Source organism: Natrix helvetica (genome assembly GCF_964273705.1).
Source record: "Natrix helvetica genome assembly, chromosome: 2".
Classification (NCBI taxonomy): Eukaryota; Metazoa; Chordata; class Lepidosauria; order Squamata; family Natricidae; genus Natrix; species Natrix helvetica.
Window position 1 is genome coordinate 238,825,469 of NC_138552.1, and position 23,442 is coordinate 238,848,910.

The following is a 23,442-nucleotide window of genomic DNA, read 5'->3' on the forward strand; positions in this document are numbered from 1 at the left end:
TGGGTAATAAATTTTAAAAATTGGCCCATTGTGTCTTAAATTTAAAATCATATATTGTATCCTTATCACAAAGTAACGTATACAATGCATTTCCTACCACAATCCCCTAGTTTCTCTGGGGCATAAAAATTATGCAGGTGAAAAATGCAATTCCTGATTAACACAATAACAAGCTTTCCTGCTTTGATTTTCCATAATGACAAAATCATTTATTACATGATATCAAAGTACTTTGAAAATCAGAATAAAGAGCTCCTTCAGTTTAGTCCAGCGATGGCGAACCTTTTTTGGCTCACGTGCCATAAGTGGGGGGAGCGCAGGGGGGTCATGTGCAGGCGTGCCGCACCCATAATGCAATGCATGACACCCCCCCAGTGCGCATGCGCACACTACAGGCGCAACCCCCCCATTTTTCCATGCTTTTTTCGCCCTCCCCAGGCTCCAGAGGCTTTATAGTCAAAGTCACTTCCGGTTTGCTCGGAGGGTCTTTTTAAGCGCTCCGAAGGCTTCAGGGACCTTCAAGAAGCTTCCCTGAAGCCTTCGGAGCGCTCAAAACGACCCTCCGTTCCCGAATTTCCGGTTTGCCCGTAGGGCTGGTTTTTTGCGCTCCGGAGGCTTCAGGGAAGTTCATGAGGCCTCCGGAGGGCCTCCGGGGGGGGGGGCAGGCTCTTTTCGCCCTCCCAAGACTCCTATAAAGGCTCTGGAGCCTGGGGAGGGCGAAAAATGGCTTTAAAAAAGGGTGCACTCAGCTGGCCAGCGCACACATGTGCGCTGGCCAGCTGACAGGGCAGCGCTTCACATGCCCTGACAAATGACTCCGCGTGCCACCTGTGGCACACGTGCCATAGGTTCGCCATTACTGGTTTAGTCTATTCTTAACCCTTCATCTTCTCAAAACTACTTAGTAAGAACATGCTGTATTTTGGACTATGTGTCATTAACTTGCTGATGACATCAGCTCTGTCATATAGAATACTTGAGTTGCAATCATATGTACATATCAGTGGTGGGTTTCAAAAATTTTTAGAAGCTCTTCTGTAGGTGTGGCCTGCTTTGTGGGAGTGGCTTGCCAGCCATGTGACTGGGTGGGCATGGCCAACTTGTAAAATGTGGTGAAACTCACTTAACAATGCTCTTGCTTAGCAACCAAAATGTTGGCTCAGAAATTCTGGCATTTGAAGCACGCAAGTCTTAAAGCTGTCAAGTTACAAGACCCTTGCACCCCTAATCCTTTAGAAAAAAAACCCAGGGGTGTTCAAACTTGACACCTTTAAGACTTGTGGACTTCAACTCCCAGAATTCCTCCTCCAGTCATGTTGGCTCAGGAACTCTGGCATTGAAGTGTGCAAGTCCTAAAGCTGTCAAGCTACAAAATCCTTGCACCCTTAACCCTTTAGAAAAATAAAATCTAGGGGTGTTCAATCTTGACAGCTTTAAGACTTGTGGACTTCAACTCCCAGAATTCCTCCTCTCGCTCTTCATCTTGATGATGTGCGGATGGGCAGGGGGGAGGGAGCTGGAACCGGTTCTAAACGGCACTGTAGATTTGTGGAACCTCTTCTATAGAAGAGGTTAGAACTGGCAGGAACCCACCTCTGGTACATATGCATAAGAATAAAACTCACTGAAGGCAGTAGGTAGTAAAGAAAATGTTTTTCCAAATAAACTTTCAATGCACAAAATTGATTTGTTAATTGCTGAAAGGAAAACATGATTCTCGTAACCTGTCAATAGTACTTTAGAAGTGAGCAGCATGCAGCTGACTTCATCCTGTGCTATAGTCATGAGAATAGAATTACAGAAAAATCTAGACAGCAACATGTTGCCTAGCCCTGCCGGACTGTGATGTAGCTGTTACTGTACTGTTCTTTCTTTAATGGGTGAATTTGTTTTTGGCGTGCTTGGATTTTGTTTTTTCCCATCGTTTAACATTTAATATTTAGCTCTTGTCCTTCAGGAAACAGTTCATGCTGCTTATTGTTAATTTTATTTAAAGAGTAAATATATAAACATGTAAATATTTCATAAAAAACATTTTAATGTACTTCTAGAGGACCATCTGCAGGATTTAACATATCTGCATGAGCACAGGTGAAACAAATCAGAATAGTTTCACTTTCTGTTTGCAGATGTTCTTCTGCATTCTTTGAAGAGGAAAGGTCAGCATTAAAACAGAAACGGCAAAAAATTAGATTACTGCAACAGCGAAAAGTGGCAGATATATCTCAATTTAAAGATCTTCCAGAAGAAATTCCATTGCCATTAGTAATAGGCACAAAAGTTACAGGTATTTTTTATTGCTTTTACATAAAGTCTTTTTTTTTTACTAATGTTGAGTTTTACTGATCTAGCTTAGTTTGAAAATAGCTTTTCTTTTTGCATGCACTATTGCATCCATCCATAAAAAGATATTCTAACTGATTTAAATATTTCAAGTCTAAAATAATTCAGTTTATCATACAATATATGAAAATAGTACTTCAATATTTTCCATCATTGACAAGGATCATATTGTGAAATCTTATGTCAACAGTATGTTTATCATCTTTGTGGCTGATGTCTTTCAGTGTTTTATTTTTCTGAACAGCCAAACTTCATTTTTATCTCTTTCCAATAGTTAATGCAACTTGACTGATTACCATAATAATAGTCCTAGGTGCATCCAACCCCACTGATACCCAGCAGTATTGCAATCAGCTTTCTAGAATGAAGTTATTTCAACCATATCCATTATTATTGAGCAGCACTAGTACCATTTTATTTTAACTGACCCTCATTTTGAGTTTTGACACTTTTTACAGTATGTACTTATGAATAGGCATTGTCTGAAAATCTAGTCTAGCTTTTTGTAATTTTATGATGATGGCCATTCATGTTGGGCGAGCATTGGCAAATAAAATCACAGGCTACAGAGATGCTATCTGAAATCTGAGATACCTTTCTGAATCTTTTTTTACTTGGAAATAAATTAAATTATTTTTAAATAGTCAAAACCTTTTTAAAAAAATGAAACTTAATTTTATTACTATAGTGGTTACAGAATTCAGCTTTTCCTGGCACAGAATTTGAAAAGCCAAATTGACCATACAATTTAAATTTCATCATAGTCTAGCAGGCTTACTGTATTTTTCTCCAATTAATAATGTGATATTGATCATAGCGCGGTTACGTGGTTCCCATGATGGACTCTTCACTGGACAGATTGATGCTGTTGACACTCTTAATGCTACTTACAGAGTAACCTTTGAGAGGACAGGACTTGGGACACACACAATCCCAGATTATGAAGTCCTTGTAAGTATTGTATTTTCATTTTTTTTAAAGTTAGAATATAAAAAAGTACAAGATAATTCAGGGATGAAAAGATACCAATACTGTCAATTTTATCAATGTTTCTAAAATATGTTTCGTTCTCTCTCAAAACACTACTGAAACTTGATCATTCCATTAGCTACAGGTAGTCCTCGATTTACAGCCATTCCTTTATGGACCAAAATTAAAATGGCACTGGAAAAAGTGACATAACATTTTTTTCACTTACAACCATTACAACATCCCTATGGTCATGTAATCAAAATTTAGACAATTGGCAACTGGCATGTATTTCTGACAGTTGCAGTATCCTGGAGTCATGTGATCAATTCAAGCAAAGCCAGTGGGGAAGTCAGAATCACAACCATATTACTAACGTAACGGATGAAAGGAGGAGGAGCTTCCGGTGATGGCGGTCGCCTCCTGAGCTCCGGAGAAACGCCATGGAGCTCCCGACGGGATAAGGGACTACCGCCGGGCCTCATGTCATTGGAGGCCCGAGAGTTTGATAGCTCGTCCACCCTGGCTTGTTTTGAGCTCGTTTCGGGCTGCCAGGGTGGTCGAGGGAGTTTGGAGTTCGGAGGAAAGGAAGGAAGGCTGTAAGCGAGGAGAAGGCTGGGCAGCAATAGCGGCGCGTAGCGGAGCGCGTTATGGTGCGAGGATTGCGCTGGCGCTAGCGCTGACGGCGAAAAGACACTGGCAAGAAGAACAAGGCACCGGGGAGGAGAACAGTAGAACAGGACTGATGGGTGTGAGGTGCGAGGATTGCATTGATGCTGGCGGCGAAAAGACTCTGGTAAGAAGAACAAAAGACCGGGGAGGAGAACAAGACAAGGCTAGGAGGCTGGGAGTCAGCCGGGAGAGACTAATTGGAGACGGTTATAGCGGCGTGCGAGGGGAAAGAAAGGTCGCCACTGCCAGGGACTCCTGTTGTTTTTCCATCGTATCCTGGCTGCTCCCATGCCCCTATGCCCCCCCCCCCTGGGCTCTGTCGACACCAGCAGGGGGGTGCCAAATACCTAGTACGAGTCTTTGTGAACCTTTGTGAAGTTTGGTGAATTTTGAAGAGCTCTACCCCAAACTTTACCCTGAACCTTGGAGAACCTTGGAGCGCCGGGTGGGAGCCTCTGGAACCATCTTGAATAGTCTCCCACCTTCTGGTCATCTTTGCCATTTTATACATCTTTGCCATTTTACACAACCAAGGGATATTCGATCATTCCCCCCCCCCTTTTTTCATCCAAGTACATTAACATCTTCTTCCTCCCACCAAGACCCCAACTCATCATCTATCAACTTTTTTATCAGCACCCTGATCCCACTGGGCTTTTAATTAATTATCTATTCGAGGTCAGACCTGCTCCGCCTGCGGGAGGCCCCTCTCTCGCAGGTATGGCCCTTGGCTCTCTCAAGGGCCTGCCTTGATGACGGGTTTGTGAACCCCGAGAGGTGGAAGAAACGGAGGCTGAGGGGCTTTTTATCTAAATGTTTTTTATTGTTATTAAGGGGTTCCAGGGAGGGGGGGTGGGTTAACCAGGCCGGGAGAGGAGCCAGTGCCAGACGAACAGGTGAGTCCAGGAGGGAAGTGAGCGGGGTGGGGGGGGGAGAAGGAACAAGTTATTCCAACAGAGGGTTGTTTGATTACAACGGTCGCGGGGAGGGGGGGATGCGAGGACAAGAAAAGATCACAAGGTCGGTTGGGAGACCGTGGCTGCTGGCTACGCCCGGTCGTTTGTACCAACCCCCGCAACCTAGGTGGCCAGGAACTACAGAGCCGGGGCCTGCGGCTGATGCTTTGCAATGCAAGGTCCGTGACCAACAAGGCCCCCCTCATTAATGAGTTGATCTCTGAGGGGGAGCTGGACCTTGCAGGGATAACGGAGACCTGGTTGGGCCACGAGGGTGGTTTACCCCTCGTGGAAATGTGCCCACCGGGTTTCCGTGCATTCCATCAGCCTCGGGCCCTGGGTAAGGGTGGTGGGGTGGCGGTAGTTATACGGGAAGGTCTAGAACCGAGGGAGTTCACTGTTCCTCAGATACCCGGGTGTGAGTCCCTTGGTGTGAAATGGGGCCCAGGGAGGCAGTGGGGTTTGCTGATTGTATACTTGGCTCCTCGCTATACATCAGCGGCCCTGCCCGAGCTCCTCGAGCTGATCTCGGAGACGGCGGTTGAGATCCCCAAGTTTGTGGTTATGGGGGATTTCAACCTGCCGTCAACGGGAGCAGCATCTGAGGTGGCTCAGGAGTTCATGGCTTCCATGACAGCCATGGACCTGACCCAATTAATTCAGGGCCCCACACACGAAGGTGGCCACACACTGGACCTTGTTTTTGTATCTGAGCAGTGGACGAGTGATCTGGGAATAGGGGACTTAGCTGTTACTCCCCTGTCATGGTCAGATCACTCATGTCTCCGGTTGGACTTCCCTGGCGCTACCCCCCACCGCGAGGAGGCGGGACCAGACGGTCCAAGCGGGTACCGCCCCAAGCACCTGATGGAGCCGGATAGGTTCCAGACGGAGCTTGGGCCATTACTTGTAGCCCTGACCCGCGCTCGGTCGGAGGACCTAGCGGCCGCCTGGAATAGGGCGGCGGCTGGGGCCTTAGACTGGGTTGCGCCTTTGCGACCTCTCCTGCGGCAGCAACCCACCCGAGCTCCTTGGTATACCGAGGAGTTGAGGGTGATGAAGCGCCATAGGAGACGTCTAGAGAGCAGGTGGAGGTCCTCACGCTCCGAATCTGATCGAACACAGGTAAGAGCCTATTTACGGACCTACCTTGTGACATTGAGAGCGGCCAAACATAGATATTGTGCCGCTCTTATTGCGTCCGCTGATAACCGCCCTGCCGCCCTGTTTAGGGTGACCCGCTCCCTCTTATCACAGAGGACACAGGGGGCGCCCTTGCAGGGCAGAGCAGAGGAGTTTGGGGAATATCTGCAGGACAAAGTCGCTCAGATCCGGAGCGGATGGGCCCCCTTCAGTGGACCGGACGGGCCGCCAACAGTGAGTCTTGTGAGACCACTCTGGGAGGAGTTTGATTCTGTTGCCCCCGAGGATTTGGACAGGTTGCGTGGACGGCTGCGACTCACCACATGTTTAATGGACCCGTGTCCCTCCTGGTTGGTACTGGCATCTTGGGAGGTGACTCGAGGCTGGCTTCTGGGCCTGGTGAATGCCTCATTGGGTGAGGGATCCTTACCAACTGCCTTGAAGGAGGCGGTGGTGAGGCCCTTACTTAAGAGGCCTTCACTCGACCCAACGGAGCTAGCTAATTATCGTCCAGTCTCCAACCTTCCCTTTCTAGCGAAGGTTGTCGAGAATGTGGTGGCGCAGCAGTTTCCACGACACCTTGACGAATCCGATTATCTAGACTCACGCCAGTCCGGCTTCCGACTCGGGCACAGCACGGAGACAGCCTTGGTCGCGTTGGTCGATGATCTCTGGAGGGCCAGAGATAGAGGTTGTTCCTCTATCCTGGTCCTATTAGACCTCTCGGCGGCTTTTGATACCATCGACCATGGTATCCTATTGCGCCGGTTGGAGGGGATAGGAGTCGGAGGCACCGTTTTGCGGTGGTTCGGCTCCTACCTCTCCGACCGGAAGCAATGTGTGTTGACAGGGGGGCAGAGGTCGACCCTGAGGCCACTCACTTGTGGGGTGCCACAGGGGTCGGTCCTCTCGCCTCTCCTGTTCAACACATATGTGAAGCCGCTGGGTGAGATCATCCGTGGTTTTGGGGTTGAGTACCATCAGTACGCTGATGATACTCAGCTGTACATTTCAACCCCAAACCACCCCAACGAGGCTGTCGAAGTGATGTCCCGGTGTTTGGAGGCCGTCGGGGTCTGGATGGGGGACAACAGACTCAAACTCAACCCCTCCAAGACTGAGTGGCTGTGGCTACCGGCACCTCGGTTCAGCCAGCTAATTCCATCGCTGGCCATAGGGGGCGAACAATTGCCCCCTGTGAACGGGCGCACAATTTGGGCGTCCTCCTTGATGCCCGGCTGTCAATGGATGACCATGTGGCAGCTGTGGCAAGGGGGGGCGTTCCACCAGGTTCGCCTGGTGCTCCAATTGCGCCCCCTACTGGACCGGGATGCCCTGCGCACGGTCACTCATGCACTGGTGACGTCCCGCCTGGACTACTGCAACGCTCTCTACATGGGGCTGCCCTTGGGACGCGCCCGGAGACTGCAGTTAGTTCAGAACGCAGCCGCGCGGGCTGTGATGGGGAGTACTAGGTACTCCCACGTAACACCTCTCCTGCGCGAGCTGCACTGGCTACCTGTGGTTTTTCGGGTGCGTTTCAAGGTCTTGATTACCATCTTTAAAGCGCTCCATGGCACAGGACCTAGTTACTTGCGGGATCGCATCCTCCCACACACATCCCTGCGGCCAATTCGCTCACACAGGGAGGGGCTTCTCCTGGTGCCGTCCACTAGGCAATGCCAACGGGCGACACCAAGGAGTAGGACCTTCTCTGTGATGGGCCCAACCCTCTGGAATGACCTCCCCCCCGACATCAGAACCACCACTGACCTCCGCTCCTTCCGGCAAAAATTGAAGACTCACCTGTTCCGACTAGCGGGCCTGGCATAATTACAACAGTTACCTCCTGGTAGATGTACTATTAACTGGTTATTTTAGGGGTATTGTTTTTAATTTAATTTGTGTGTTTCTTAGGGGTTTTAAAATTATATTTATATATACTGGCTAACTGTACAGTTCTTTTTAATTCTATTTTAACCTCCTCCATATTTAACTGTACATATTTAATTTTTCTATTTATTGTATTTTGATGTATTCTCTGCATGGACTGTACATCGCCCCGAGTCCCTTTTGGGAGAGGGGGCGGTATAGAAGCACAGTAAAATAAATAAATAAATAAATAAATAACGTAACAATTGTAGTGATTAACTTAACAACTGTTACAAGAAAGGTAATAAAATGGGACAAAAATCACTTAACTGTCTTGCTTAGCAACAGGAATTTTTCACTCGGTTTGGTCATAAGTAGATGATTACCCGATACAAAATCATTTTAATTTATTTTTTGCTTTATAACTTCAGAGTAATGAACCTCATGATACCATGCCAATTGCTGCCTTTGGACAAAAACAACGACCTTCTAGATATATTATGACACCTCCTCAATTACATTATACACCCTCCCTCCAATCACCAATTACAGTAAGTGACGTAAATTTAAATTTTGCTTCGTTTACTAATTAGCTGAAATTTTAAAGACTGAGAAACATTAAAAGTTCAAAACATTCTAAAATTTAATTAAGGTAATTTTAAAGAAAATAATTATTAAATACAACCTTTTTTGTTTTGTAGGACAGTGATCCTTTATTAGGATCTTCTTGGAAAAACAAAATTTCAGGTTCAGATAGTGAAACATTAGGTGGTTTTCCAGTAGAATTCCTTATCCAAGTGGTGAGTCTCAATATTTTTCAGTTTTACTTGTATTGATGCATTGAAACTTTTTGTTCAGGGATGATAAACTTCTGCTGTTAAAAGTAATCAATTCTTATGTATAATATTAGAGAACAATGTTTGTGAGAAATAATTATTCTGTCCAAAATATAAAACAGGAGCATACAAATATTTCATATTGTATTATGAAAAGTAAAAATAAATATTTGGAAAATAAGTTACAATTTTAAGTCAATTTTCAATCTTATGTTTGTAATATTTTTACTAATAAAAATATACAAGTCGAAAGTTGCATGGGATTTCACAAGGATTTGATGCAGGCCAAAGGAAGTTGATTCCTAATAGCTCTTTCTCCTAAAGGTTGATTTACTATTCTGCAATCAGCTGTGAAAATTATGTCTATTTCAAAACCAGAAAGTCTTAAAGCAGTGAAATTTGCTTTTAAGAACTATTTTCACAATTGCAGCCATTATGGTAGAAAGTCTAGGGACTTTGGTTCATCAAATAAAGTCACAGTTAAGATGTTTAATTATGGTTTTTTTTATATTTGAATTGATTAACCATAATTAACCAGTTCAATCTATACACTCTAGACATAGTATAATGGGCATTGTTTAAGATGATGTAGAATCAAGGAGACTTTGCATCAGAGGTTTAAGACCACTTTTAGTTATGGAAAAAACTAAAAGTTAGATTACTAACTTCCAATTTCTATGATCTATGGAAAATATATTATACCCTTTTATCTGCTTTCCTCAGACCAGATTATCAAAAATTCTTATGATCAAGAAGGAACATATCAAGCAGTTAAGGGAGATGAATACAGAAGCAGAAAAATTGGTAAATATATGCACTTGTTTCAGTGGTCATTATTATATCAATTTATGATCCTGCAACTTACTAGTCTTTTCTTCACATGCTGCAGACATGCTTTAAAGCAGGGGTGTCAAACTCAAGTCCTGGGGACTGGATCAGGCCCACGGGGTGCTTAGATCTGGCCCACGGGACTGCCCTGGCAACAGCAAAGGACTGGCCAGAGCTCTGTTTTTGCTGGCAGAGGGTTGCAGGAGGCTATTACAGCCAAAAATGGAGCTCAGGAGCCTGTTTTCCTTGATAGAGCACTTAGGCCACCACAGGCTCCCCCAACACAAGTTATGTCGAGCTGGCCACGCTCCCTGGTCACACACCCTGGCCCCCTCGAGGTCAAACATAACCTTGATGCAGCCCTTAATGAAATTGAGTTTGACACCCCTGCTCTAAAGGCTGCAGGGTTAGTAAAAAATCTGTTTCACTAGTGCAGTGTTTCTTAAATTCCTGGGTTTCTGAAGGCCCTCTTAGAGGTCTGCAAAATCAAAATTATTTGCTAGTCCAACTTGAAAAATAATACAATATTCAATTTCTGGGGAAGAAATTATGAACTGAAGCAGAGCCAATGACCATGGTGGAATGAAAGGTCAGCATGTAGACCGGCTGTTTGTACTTCCTCTCCAAATAAGACGAGGACTTGAGATCACCCATAAGGGACCGTACAGTTGCTCTTCATGAGGAGACTGCAAAATAGCATTCTCCGTCAGGGTTAAAGAGCAGGGAAACAAGGGAATACCCAACTTGTTAAGCCGCAGTCAGCATCTTCTAAAGGACTCTGGGTTCACAACATCCTTTTTAATTCACATTTGGAAAATCCTTGTTGACTGCTTTTCAATTATTAAGGAACATTTGAATCAACAAGTTCTACAGCACTGGTTGGGTCATTTAATCCTTAATAAACTAAGTTTTAAATACAAGTTTAAAACTTTAAAAAATTAATAAGCAGCAAAAAGGTGATTAGAACTTTGGTTTTCGAGAGTTACAAATATACTAAAAGTCCAGATGTATTTGAAATAAGGAAATTAGTTTCAAGCAAGGGTGGAAATATCAGCTTAATAAAATTATTAGTATTTATGACTGTCTTGTTCAGTAGGCAGCAAAATATACACAGGCTTAATTCTTATTAAAAGAGAGATAGCTTGCTGTACCATATACAGTACAATATCAAATGAAAATAATGCTAGTGTAAAGTTTAGAACACAATGGGTTTCAGGTATTGTTCATTTTAAAATAGTTTAAGTGTCCACAATAAACCTAAGGAAGTGATATGAAAAAAAAATTCTAATCTGATGCATCCTGAATAGTGTGCACTTCCTTGATTTTAACTATTAACTACCAATTAGATGTTTGCATATTATTTATTTAGTCAATTTACATAGCCACCACTTTATAGATGATTCAGAGTGGTATACAAGTAAAACAAAAAGAACATTAGAAAAATATAAACCATCATCAAATAGAATAAGCCTCATTATATTTTCTGGAGTTTACAGATACGTGCATAGGATAGCAATCTTGGTCAGCTTGAACTTAAACATACATAAATTGGTTATTAACCTAATTGGTACACAAAAGAATATCAACTACAGTATTTAAAAATATGTTTAAATAATTTACAGACTAACTGTTAGCAGCAATTGAATAAGAGGATTCTTAGTTCATTAAATATATTAAATATATTTAAAATACATTTGTATATTTTTGTATAAGAGATAGATGAAGCAGAAGTATACTTAAGGAAATATTTGGTCACATTTAAATGTTAGGAAACAAAAATATAGACTAATTTGTGTTTTAAAAATCTGAACATTGTACAAATCATGCTTCTTAATGCATTTAACTTTTTTCTGTATATTTTCTAGAAATCCTATTCTATGCCTATTGGTATTGAATTTCAGAGAAGATATGCAACTATTGTTTTAGATCTTGAACAGCTGAATAAGGATCTAAATAAAGTTTTACATAAAGTTCAGCAGTATTGTTATGAAGTAAGTGTTTTACTGGTTTCATGGTTTAGTAACTATAGGAGAAGCTACAGGTTCTTTTGAATATATTCCAAACGATCCATATTTATGCATTACTGATATATCTTCTATGCTGCCACATAAGCATATAAGTCATCTTTCATTTCTGTTTGATGTAGTTTGATAAAATAATTAACTGGTATCTACAGGTGACTGAAGAAATAGGATAAGCTACTCAGATGCAGGTGAGGTTTATTTTCTGTCACAAATAAAAAGCTGATAAGATTTGTAGTTTTAAAATGTCAGTGTCTACCCTAGAAAATATGGTCTAAATGAGCATATGGAATCCTGGCTCTTAAAACCAACTCAATTCCTTATTCTGTTTCAGCTTGCTCCAGAACAAGGTCTTCAGCCTTCAGACCATCCCACAAATCTGAGACGAAGATGTGAGGAAGAAGCTCAGGAGATTGTCAGACAATCAAATACATCAACAACTGGACAACCTTGTGTTCAAAATGAAAATCTGACAGAATTGATTGCTAGACTCACAACAATATTACTGCAGATTAAGGTAAACCCATTAAGAAAATGAGAATACTTATATTAGTCTTCCAACTTACAACTGTTCATGTAATTACTATTTTTAGTTGCAGTGCTCTTGGAAAAAATGACTTGCGACCTGTACTCACACTTGAAACCATCACACCACTCCTGTGATAACATGATCACAATTTGGGCACTTGGCAATCCACGCATATTTGCAATTGGTTGCAGCATCTTACAGTCACATGACCCTGATTTGTGACCTTTTGTGCCAATTTCTGACCAAAAAATGCCCATTGGGGAAGATGGATTTGCTTAACAACTGCATGATTCGCTTAATGAACACTAAAAAAAATGATAAAATTGGATCCGATGTACCTTATGACTGCAATGACTTACAACAGAAATTCCAGCCCCAGTTGCGGTTATAAGTTGAGGACTATCTGTATTTTGACAAATACATTTTACCACTGGGTTAGGAAGCTTATTGTGACCATATCACCTGCTTGAATCTGGCTTCAGAAATAGGCAATTAGATGTACGTAGGAAGTAACTTTTCTATACAATCATTAATCATCTTGTATGCATTTTCTTAGCAAAACCTAGTGTATAGTGGTTTCCCATTACTTATTCATGTGAATATTGAGGTAGTAATAGTTTATTTTCCAGCCTTTGCAGGATGCAATAAGACACAATTGTTTTTCCTGGGGATGGCTTCCTCACCCTGTCCATGTTTCTCTGTTTTTGGTGTACACATGTATGTAAGAAGTACACAACAGAAAACCTACATAATTATTTCTATGAAATTTCTTCCAGTGTCTAGCAGAAGGAGGTGATCTAAATTCCTTTGAGTTTAAGTCATTAACAGATTCATTGAATGACATTAAGAATTCTATAGATTCTACTAATATCAGGTAAGAACTTGAAATTAAACTTGTATCAGATATCCTTATATTTACAATAATCTTTTCAAAGACATCACCATTGTATGCCAATGTAGACCACTTAGTAAATGGAAGAAGAAAAGTAGTAGCATGTCAGTCTATTTCATGATGAGATGATCATATTTCTCAGTTTATATGCTGCATTAATCACAAAGTGACTCTAAATTTGGTACAATGCATTATATAAATTAGGTACAATATATTTTTTTAAAGTAAAAAAATAATAACCCAAACCTTATTAAACAACCATATCACAGAAGGAAATACCATAGCACCAAAAATTAATAGCAATTCATCCCAATATCAGTTCCTTCCAAGTCCAGGTTTCCTTCAGGAAGGCTATGAAGACTTGGCTCTTTCAGCAAGTCCTGGGCTCTGTGATTTTGTGGACTCACTAATATGTATGTATGACTATTTCAATTTTATATTCCCTGGACAAATGTTTGCTATTTAGTTCTCTTCGTATTGTCATATTGTATTCTTAACTTGTCTTGTATACTTCCTTGTGTTTTTGGGACAATTAGCCTTATAAATTTAATAAATATATATCAATGAGGGTGTCACAAATTGCTCTGCCCAGAACATGCTGAAAAGTCACATAAGCAGGGTTAGGGTTGTATGAACTTTGAGGGATTGCCATTCCAGTGAACAGCCTTGGAAGAAGCAAGTGTCTGAGATCCCACAAGATGACATAATTTTATCAATTAACACCTGGAATCTGCCCACCCTATTAAGGAGCAATTAACAATAATTGGAGAAAAATAATTTTGTGGATATCTAGGCCCTGAGATATGCTTTATTCATGTCAACTAACACCTGAAAAAACTGACAACCAGTGTAGTTCATAGAGCAGAGATGTTACTTGGATAATCTAAGGTTCCATGTACATTCTGGACGAGTTGACGCTTCCTAGTAGTCATGAAGGGCAGCCCCCATGCAGAGTTTGTTAGTGTAGTTCAAACACAAGATGACTAAGCATGAGTGATTGTGAACAAGACCTCCCAATCAGGAAAGGGTGTAATTGGGACACAAGGTGGATTTGTTTAGAAGCCCTCCAGTCAAAATTTTCATCTGTTTGAGCATGAGCTATAAGTGCAGGAGGACCCCAGAAACTATGCCAGTTCTATTTGAGAAAGTGCTATCCCACTGAGTACCAAAGTTGAAAAGCCACTCATAATAGAGATCTCATGAATCCACAGACATTTAGTTTTGCTGGGTTGAACCTAAACAGGTGTTTAAGTCTCACTCTTTTCCTTTTACCAATACCAACATGATGAAATTAGTACTATTACAATGCCTTCTGCTCCAATCCTCAGACATTTTAGAAGAATACTATAATGTTAGTATCAAAGACCACCAAAAGATCAAACAGGGCAGGAGAGTCGCACTACCCCTACCCTGATCCTGCCAAAGATCATTTATAAAAATAATAAATGCTATCTCTCAAGTCCAAGATCCCATTGAAAAGCATCTCAATAAACTGCTTTTTCCAGGACACTCTAAAGCTGCAATCCCATCACCTTCCCCAAAAGGGGAAAGTTAGAGACCAGTTGGAAATTATCCAGCCTGATGGAACATACCAACTGTCTCTCCTTCAGTAGACCAGCCTCTTACTCAATTCATGGAAACTACTTCAAGTGAATAATGTTTGTTCTTCACTGTGTTAAAAGACATGATTTTCTTTCATGGCTGATGTTGAGAAATATGGTTCCTTTTCATGAAATATGGTTCCTTTTCATAAAATTATACCAAAATAGGCAAATACATAGCCTGATGTCACAAAATGTTGTATATAAACTTAGAACATGTATCTAAGCACATAATACATTTGCATGTGGACTGTTTTAAAAAGAACTGTTTTTCTTTCTTTAGCTGTTTCCAGAATAATGTAGAGATCCATGTTGCACATATCCAGAGTGGCCTCAGCCAAATGGGAAATTTACATGCTTTTGCTGCAAATAACACTAACAGAGACTGAGAGAAACATTTATACTCCCAAGTGTACAGAGTATAGTAGAGGAAAATACTTGGTGTATATGCTTTACCAAATATTCTACCAATTGGAAGACAAAGGAAGAAAGGATATTTTGAGAGTGTTTGTACTACTTCTGAAGAAACCAGCATAAAATTACCAGCATTGCTATGGACTTCATCACTTGCTATGCACATAATATTATCTTGTTTTAACAGCTAAACTTTAGTTGTAATGTGTGTGTGTTTGTTGTTTTAAACTGAAAGTTATGCAGACATGTTTTCATAACAAAGGAAAAACTAAATGTGGCTGCAACACATTTTTGCAGCACATAGTTTCCTGGCAAATACTAGAAGTTTTTGAAAACAGTAAAACTAATATGACACAGTTGAGGGATCATATTAGTAATTTCTTCTTATTGGAAACCACGATCGCTCATACTGTGACTTAATAGCTTTTTGATTTTAGCCTCTGAACAGTGTGCTAATTGATAAAGCAGTATATATATATATATATATATATTCCTGTATTTGAGAAATAGCAGGATAATAGAATACCTGAAGGAGTAATAGCAAATAGATTACTATTGTACACTTGTGGATACTGGGAATCCCTGTAAATCAGTTAATATCTTTGGAATATTTAATTTATTATAACTTATAAAAGTACATGAATGAAGGAATAGAAAAGACTACAAGTTTTTTTAGTTAAGGTATTTCACACAAATAACTGGTAATACTTTCCACTGATTGGTTTGCACAATTTAAACTAAACACCTGGTTATCAAGCAATTCATATAATTTTAGAATGCAATTGGATAGCCAGTCCTCCAAACTGCCTTAAAAACTAAAGACCTAAGGAGTGTAGAAAAATGTTGATCTTGTAAAAAGGGTGTATTGAGTTGTTATATTTAGTATAATCTTGTAAAGCTTCAGTGTAATAAATTGTTTTCAGATTAGAATTTTCAGATAGCTGTAGCAATGTTTTGATTCCTTAGTACCTCGTAAAATGAGGTCTTTTGTATGTTAATGTATAAAGAAAATGTAAACAATTATTTTCAATTTAAAATTTTGTATAGTTTTAAAAATGAATCTATATTCTGTGTCTGGATTTATGCTGCTTCAGAATTTAACTGCAGAGTCTATATTTAGCAAAGCCTGTTCTTTTAAGAAATGCATAAATTTTATTCTCATTGAGTGATGAGAAGGCTGCAATGTTTTACAAAAGTTGGAAACCATTTTAAACATGAAAAGGTTGAAATAATTTTCAGAAATGAAATAACTGTGTTCAGAAATGCATTCTTACCTGATATGGAGATGTAAGGCAAAAAATTCTTAAGACTGGGAAAAATGTATTTAGTGAAAGTTTGACGAGCCTTATCAGGAAGGCATTACATTAAACCAAAAGGAGGAGACAGAAACACAGACTCAGTAGAAAAGTTATTGGCATTAGGAATCTTTATTTATTTGCTTACATAATTCATATGACCACCATCTCACAACAACTCTAGGCAGCACACATGGATTCAAACCAAATCTGCAACCAATAACACCTAATGCCAGAGGTAAAACAATGCTCCCCAATCATGAAAAACCACCTCAGCACAAGAGCTCACCTAGCCATGGTTGTGTATGACAGTGGAACAGAGTCAAGACAAAAAAGGGTATTCAAGATCCTCATGATGAGGCAGAAGGGAGATCCGTAAATAGCCATTTCTAGAATCTGTACACTAATCCGTGGAGGAGCTAGAAATCCTAACATGAAAAAACATGTTTTGATAGGTGTCATAGATATGTGGGATGGGACTCATAACAAAACATCAAAAAGGGAGAAAGGGATGTATATAAAGAATCATATACCTGTGAAGAAGTTCATGTCCCTATTGAGAGCATCTGAGTAAGATCAAAAGGAATAAGAAATGACAGTGATACTATTATTCTATTATCCTGTGAGTAAAATGTACAACATTCTCATGTAACAAGCATAATAGTATCTGGAACACTGATATTATTTGGTTAGGCACTCCTTAACACTACTTAAAATAGTTTTAATCATTTCTGCCCAAATCCCCAAAACAAGGACGTAATATGTTTTTAATACAATCAGTAGAAAGGCAATGGCAAGTGTTTTCAAGGAAAACAAATGAGAGAGGTTCTATGGAAAATGTGTGAGAGAAATTTATGGTAAAATGCAGTGATTTACTGAAAAGAGAAATGGAAAATTTTTTTTTTGTTGTGAGTGAAAAGCCAAGGTAAAATTATAATTGGGGGAGGGGAAGATACCCTCATTTTACAATCATTTGATTAGCAAATTGTTGCAACCATGGTTAACCTTCTGACAAGCAAAGTCAATGGGGAAGCCAGATTCACCTAACAACTGTATTGATTCACTCAACAACTATGGCAAGAAAGGTTGTAAAATGGGTCAAAACTCACTAAAAACTTCACCTAGCAACATAAATTTTGGGCTCACTTGTCATAAATCAAGGACAACCTGTACTAGTTTTTGGGTAGTGACACGAGGAAAAGGATTATAAACCAGTTACAAGTTTTGTGCACTTCTCAAAATACCCCTATGTGTAAGGCTGGCATAGATGGGCTAAGGACTGTTTGGTTTTAAGAATACAAGAGTGCAGTAGATCATATCCAATATACCTTAATTTACATACTTAGGCCCAATATACAAAGTTAAACAATAAGCACCAACATTCTACCTTCATTATTCGTCCTCTCCCAAAGCTTAAACTGGTACATTAAGAAACTAAGTGCAGAGAAAAGTTATGCGGGGAGGGCACACCTTATTATAAAAAGCGCTGCCTGCTGGCAAAACCAGGCACCTTTCGAAGCTGTTGGAGAACGTATCTTCCAAATGCCTCTATGCTCCGGAGGTGGCGTCTGCGTTCGGACGATCTATTCTTTATTAATACACTTCGCAGGGAAGGGCTGCGAAGGCACCGACAAGTTGGCGAGATGGGAACCCGCACGTATTTTTTTGTTCCCTCACTGCCTTGCGCTCCTATCTGGATTTCGACATTCCCCACTCCCAGAATCGGTCCCTATCAGCCGCTTATTGTTCCTCGGCCGGAGAAAAGTTCTCTTCGGCCAATTGCTGCCAAACTAAGAAACGCCGAAGCGAAGGAGGGAAGAACCCTTTTCCGACGGATGGGGAGCGATGCAGTCCTGGGGGAAATGATTTCTGCTTTTACCGGGGGTGGGTGGGGAGCTTTATCTAGAGGGACAATAAAAAGGGAGCCAAACTTTCCGGTCATAATAGTGGACTGACTCTCCTTAAAGGCATTTTTTTAAACCGAGTCGAACTGTATTCCAGTCTCTGCTGAGAAATATGCTTTGGTTGGGCCAGCTTTATATTAGACCATCAACAGTTTTTGCAAAAACATGAGAACACCAAGAATTCATTCCTGGGATTCTGTTTCCCCTAGTTCTAACCCAATCCCACTTTGCCTTGTTGGAAGAAATGTTCTTCTGGGTTCATTTCCAAGTGGGGGAAAAGATACTGGAAACATGGAGGCTGCTTGGAAAGATGGTTTAATGGTGGACAGGATCACATGGCTTGAGCTCCTGAACAGAAAAGGGGGATCACATGTTTCCAGATGTTGGGTGAAGAAGAAAAAAAGACCGAGGTGCTGAAAGTTCCTGGTTTGATGCCCTCTCTGGCCTTTGATCTTGAACTTGTATTCTGATTGGCTGTCAGACTCCCATGGGGCCATTCAGGGGCAATTCTCTAGGCTGTGTTTTGAGTCCATGATTGGTTGAGCATTGCTTCTTCCCAAGTGCCCTGTGGTGAGATGGGTAAAGGGATAATACTATCATTCCTTAATCCCATCACCCTGGAGCTGAAGAGGGAGATCTTTGTTATGTAGAATAGACTGGACCCAGCTTTTTAATGGCCCATTGACAAAGATGGGGGCTATTAAGAGTGGGTCTGCTTCCTGCCTAAAAAACATGTTTCTTCATTTCTGATCCAGGGAAATATAATATTTTCAATATTTCCCAGGATATTTCATTTTTCTAGGAGAGGGGTGGATTTTAACTTCCTACAGCCTTATAACTCTGAAACCATGAGAGCAGGAAGTTTTTAATCTTTTTGCAGTAGATCCACTCTAAAGACATCATAAGAAAGACATCTGGCATATTTGCTGTGTACTTCTCAGATCATTTTTTTAACATCCCTTAATACTTATTCTGCCAAATTATATGCTTTTTATGACAGGAATTTTATGCTTTTTCTATTTCCTGAAGAAAGACACTTTAACTCTTACAAATTGTAAAATACTCAACCTTCCTCTGGACTTGTTTTACCTTTCCCTACTTTGTATAATATATCCCATCTGAACCCCAACCTACTGAATTACTTCAAATAACCTCAGGAATTATGAAGTTTGGTCCTCTTGACTTTTCCTTTCAGTCTTTTTCATCAATTCCTTTATATTGGGGAAGTTTCTCCTTTTGCAATGAAATGTGACCATTTTGCACCCACCTTGTATTTCAAGTCTGAAAACATATTAGCATTATAGTCACTGTTTTAAATCATTCCACAATACTACTTTGCACTAGATCTTGGATATCACTTAAAATCAAATCTACGATAGCTTCAATGCTATCAGTTCCAAAGGCCAACTGTTATAAAATCATCATGTACAGTATCTAAAAATCTGTTTCTTCCTCATAATCTGAACATGAACAGATCAAGCTGAGATTAAGTGAAGTTCATCATCATTACATTTCATTTGCCTGCATCTTTAACTTTTCTCCATCACAAGATTACCTTCAATATTTTGATGAGGTAGACTTAGCATATAATAATCTGATTTATAGTTGTGGCCAGATATTGTCACCTGTAGTAGAGGAACCTAGTCTTCTGGTATTTTTTATCATATTAGAGTTTATTCTTACTTTGATATAAGAAATAACAGTTTCCCTTATATCCTTCCTCATGTTTCAGTAAAGTTTGCCTTGCTTCCTTGAGGGTTAAATATACTGGAGATGGCATGCTGTTATTATGTGCCAAGTTAAATTATATCCTATGGTCTATTCCGACAGTGTGAGTGAGATTATCTCAATAGGGGATCAGCTATTTTCCCTTCCCTTTGAACACAAGCAGAGGAAAATTCCCTCACCCAAGCCAAGTGCAAAGTTGTACCATCAACAGGAGCATGCCTACTATCAAGAGAAATTTTGAATATGTGCATTCTTTTCTCTTACCCCATTGTAGCCTTTCTACAAGAGTAATTGGATTGCTGGAGCAGTTCTGTAGATGGAAAGCAAAATATACTTATCAAAATAAAAGCGCAAGATTCTACTGGCAGAGATAAGTAACCAGGTGCCTTCCAGATAGCATGAATTAAAAACATTTTTTTCCAAATGGGTATATTTTTATTTGTACATATATAGCTTGAAAATAAAGGCTTCTTCAAGGCTGAACTCAACCCTTGAAGACTACAATTTTCTTACTGGTAACAGTGTGGAAGTGGTTTACCGTTTCATTCATAGTCTAATTATTTCGGTAGTGCTTTAAAAAGAGGGTTCCCCCCCAAAAAAATGTTCTTTTGAAAATGATCTTGTTAACAATGTAGATAGTCTGTAAAATGGTAATACTTGATTTTGAACAAAAAGAAAAAATAATAATCTGCTTTGCAAAATTCATTATATAGTCCAGCAGATGGCAGTTGAGTTTCAATTGTTCAGTATTCCTTTTCTAGATTTTTGCTATTTCTGTATTTAAAGAGCCAGCTTTGAAAAAGATGCCATCATAGAAATGATATACTTTATAACACATACTAAATACTTGATCTAATTATTTATAGAACTTCATCAGCCGAGTTACATTACGCATAATGTAGAACATAAACAAATTGTGACAGGCTTAACTAAAACAGAACAGCTATTCTGTCTGAAAATCAGCTTTGAAATGTAATATTGAATTATTAGCTGTAAATTATGGGAATGCCAGTCCCTGTGGAAGTTTGAATAAAGCTTGATTGTAACAAATATCTTGACAGAAGCAGGCATGAAAGTTAAAATGCAGGATGTTTCTGGGGAAAAAAAGAATTAAAAAGGCCTCTTTTTTCTTATTATTCACTTCTCTATAGCATGGGATAAAATATAGCAGTTACAGCCTGGCAGCCAACTCAAAACTACTGTAAATGCTGTAGTACTCTACAGCAGAGCAGGGAAGAGGCAAGGAAGAGAAAAGACAAAGAAAGTTTGTTTCTCTATTTTTCTCAGCTTTTTCCAATTTCTAAATATTACTGTAAATCTCTAGTTCCAGATTGCCTGGTAGTTAAGCTATGAACAACAGTATCCCTTAGGCATTTGTTCTAAAATTAATTTGCAAGTACTTAATGAACAACATGAAGCCAAAGAAGTTGATTGCAGGAACAACCAGAAATTAGTAAAGCTTATTCTGGATCAAATGTCCCTCTGCCCAGCTTGCTGCTAAGTGGTTCCTTTGCCCTGCCTGCACAAGTATTATTTTTAAAGGTTGCCAGTTTCTTACCAGTCCAAAAGTTTTAAGAAAAGCTACTGTTCAGTGGTTTAATGTGTAATTTTTATAAGGAAGAGCAAATGTATTTCATACTGCAGAAGGAAAGAGCTCAGCCTAAGGCTCCAAAGAGAGCCTGCTGTCTATGTGTAGGGTAATCGCAAAGGTTTCTCAAAGGCTGCTTTTTTCCATCAGAAGGGGGATTTTGGAGAGCCAGTGTAAATATTTTTTGACTGAAACAGTTGCACTATCCCTTTCTTCTTTTTCTTCTCTATCTTACAGATGGTCTAGAATTAATGGCATGAGATTTGAAGAGCCCATTTCCTGACTCATAAAGCTGATACTGTGTTCACAAGATTTAATATGCTGTCCCAGAGGTCAAGATAGCATTACATCATTTCCATAAGCTTGAAGATTGCTTTTATACAAAATAGAAAACAAGTTTTAAAAGCCCTTTAGCATGCCCTTCACAAGATTATTTGAAACTCTTGTGTGTGTGTGTGTGTGTGTGTGTGTGTGTGTGTGTTTTAAAAATATAGAAAAAGTATTAAAGAGAGACAGAAGTGCTTGCTCAAAATGAACTTCAAGTAGTAATACCAAATGAGATTACGGTACTCTGAGTAGCGGCTCTTCTGGAAGGTCACACGTCCACCACCTGTTATTGCATAGTTTGGGGACTACTTTACCGAGCAGTTCCGCCTGCTGTGGTGAGTAAAATTAAAGTTGATTGTGAACAGACTGAAGGATGCATGTTGATTGTCCTTTTGGTTTTTATTATTATTATTATTATTATTATTATTATTATTATTATTATTATTATTATTATTATTATTATTATTATTATTATTATTATTATTATTATTATACGATTGTATCACAGCAGCCAGTTGTTTCGCCGGATTTGGCATTGATTACTAGTCAGGCCCCACCCAGGGGCCTAGGACGTCGTAATGTATTTTCGTAATATATATGCAGATCCAAGCAGTGCAGCCTTTTGCATTTGACTGATGGTGATTTTGTCAAGTTTTAACTGTTTTAAATGTAATTCCAGTGCTTTTGGAATAGCACCCAGTGTGCCGATTACCACTGGAATTACCACTGCTGGTTTGTGCCATAATCGTTGAATTTCAATTTTTAAGTCCTGGTATTTCGCGACTTTTTCATGTTCCTTCTCCTCGACCCTGCTATCACCTGGTTGTTGTTGTTGTTGTTATTAATAATAATAACAATAACAATAATAATAATAATAATAATATACTTTATTCATTAAACATGAAACTCAGTCAACTGAACATTTAAAAACGCATCACAAATACCATTGACTGATACTAATGGTTGATACGGGCTAGGTATCAACCAAGTATCTTCTTAAGATGTACATAGTTTTTGCAGTTCCGCTGGTGTTTTTGTAGAAAGCTGCAATTTCTTGATGTGTTTTATACCATTCTTGGACATGGTACCAAGTGTCCCATGACAACGGGCATCACTGGTGGTGTTGTTCAAGACCGCTCTGCCTTTCGACAACCAGAGTGAATTCGCCGTAGTTTCAAAAGCAGAACTACGGGAATCGGTGGTTGCCATGCAGACGTCAAAGAGATTTCTGTCCGGAAATAAAGAGGGCAACTTTGCTCATCTTTACTCGGGATTAAATCGGCCTGAACTCCACTTCCTCGGCCGTCCCAGGACGGCCTTCAGGAAATGTCCCCAATATGCCCGCGGCAAGGCAGGCAACTTGGCAAAGACAGCAGCAGCAGCAGCAGGAGGAGGCAGGCGACAACACGGCGGTCTCCAGGAGAACCACCCTTCCTCTCCCTCCTCCTCCTCCTCCTGTTCCTCCCCACCTCCCACTCCTCTCTTCCTCCTCCTCCTCCTCTTGCGGTCCGACTTGCCTGCCTC

General features: G+C 40.2%; 1 protein-coding gene across 2 annotated transcripts in view; it reads left to right on the forward strand.

Annotated features, from left to right (window-relative positions):
- Positions 1 to 16,454, forward strand: part of LIN9 (lin-9 DREAM MuvB core complex component) — a 39,092-nt gene extending 22,638 nt beyond the window's left edge. Inside the window, exons 7-16 of one of the 2 annotated variants that reach the window (XM_081944493.1) lie at positions 2,130 to 2,287; positions 3,161 to 3,294; positions 8,387 to 8,506; positions 8,657 to 8,755; positions 9,515 to 9,595; positions 11,485 to 11,610; positions 11,975 to 12,157; positions 12,946 to 13,043; positions 13,381 to 13,474; positions 14,946 to 16,454. In XM_081944493.1, coding sequence (XP_081800619.1) covers positions 2,130 to 2,287; positions 3,161 to 3,294; positions 8,387 to 8,506; positions 8,657 to 8,755; positions 9,515 to 9,595; positions 11,485 to 11,610; positions 11,975 to 12,157; positions 12,946 to 13,043; positions 13,381 to 13,471 — 1,090 coding nt within the window. In that variant the 3' untranslated portion in view covers positions 13,472 to 13,474; positions 14,946 to 16,454. The remainder of the gene's footprint in view (positions 1 to 2,129; positions 2,288 to 3,160; positions 3,295 to 8,386; positions 8,507 to 8,656; positions 8,756 to 9,514; positions 9,596 to 11,484; positions 11,611 to 11,974; positions 12,158 to 12,945; positions 13,044 to 13,380; positions 13,475 to 14,945) is intronic. The other variant, XM_081944492.1, reaches the window with a different exon arrangement.
- Positions 16,455 to 23,442: the final 6,988 nt, after the last annotated feature.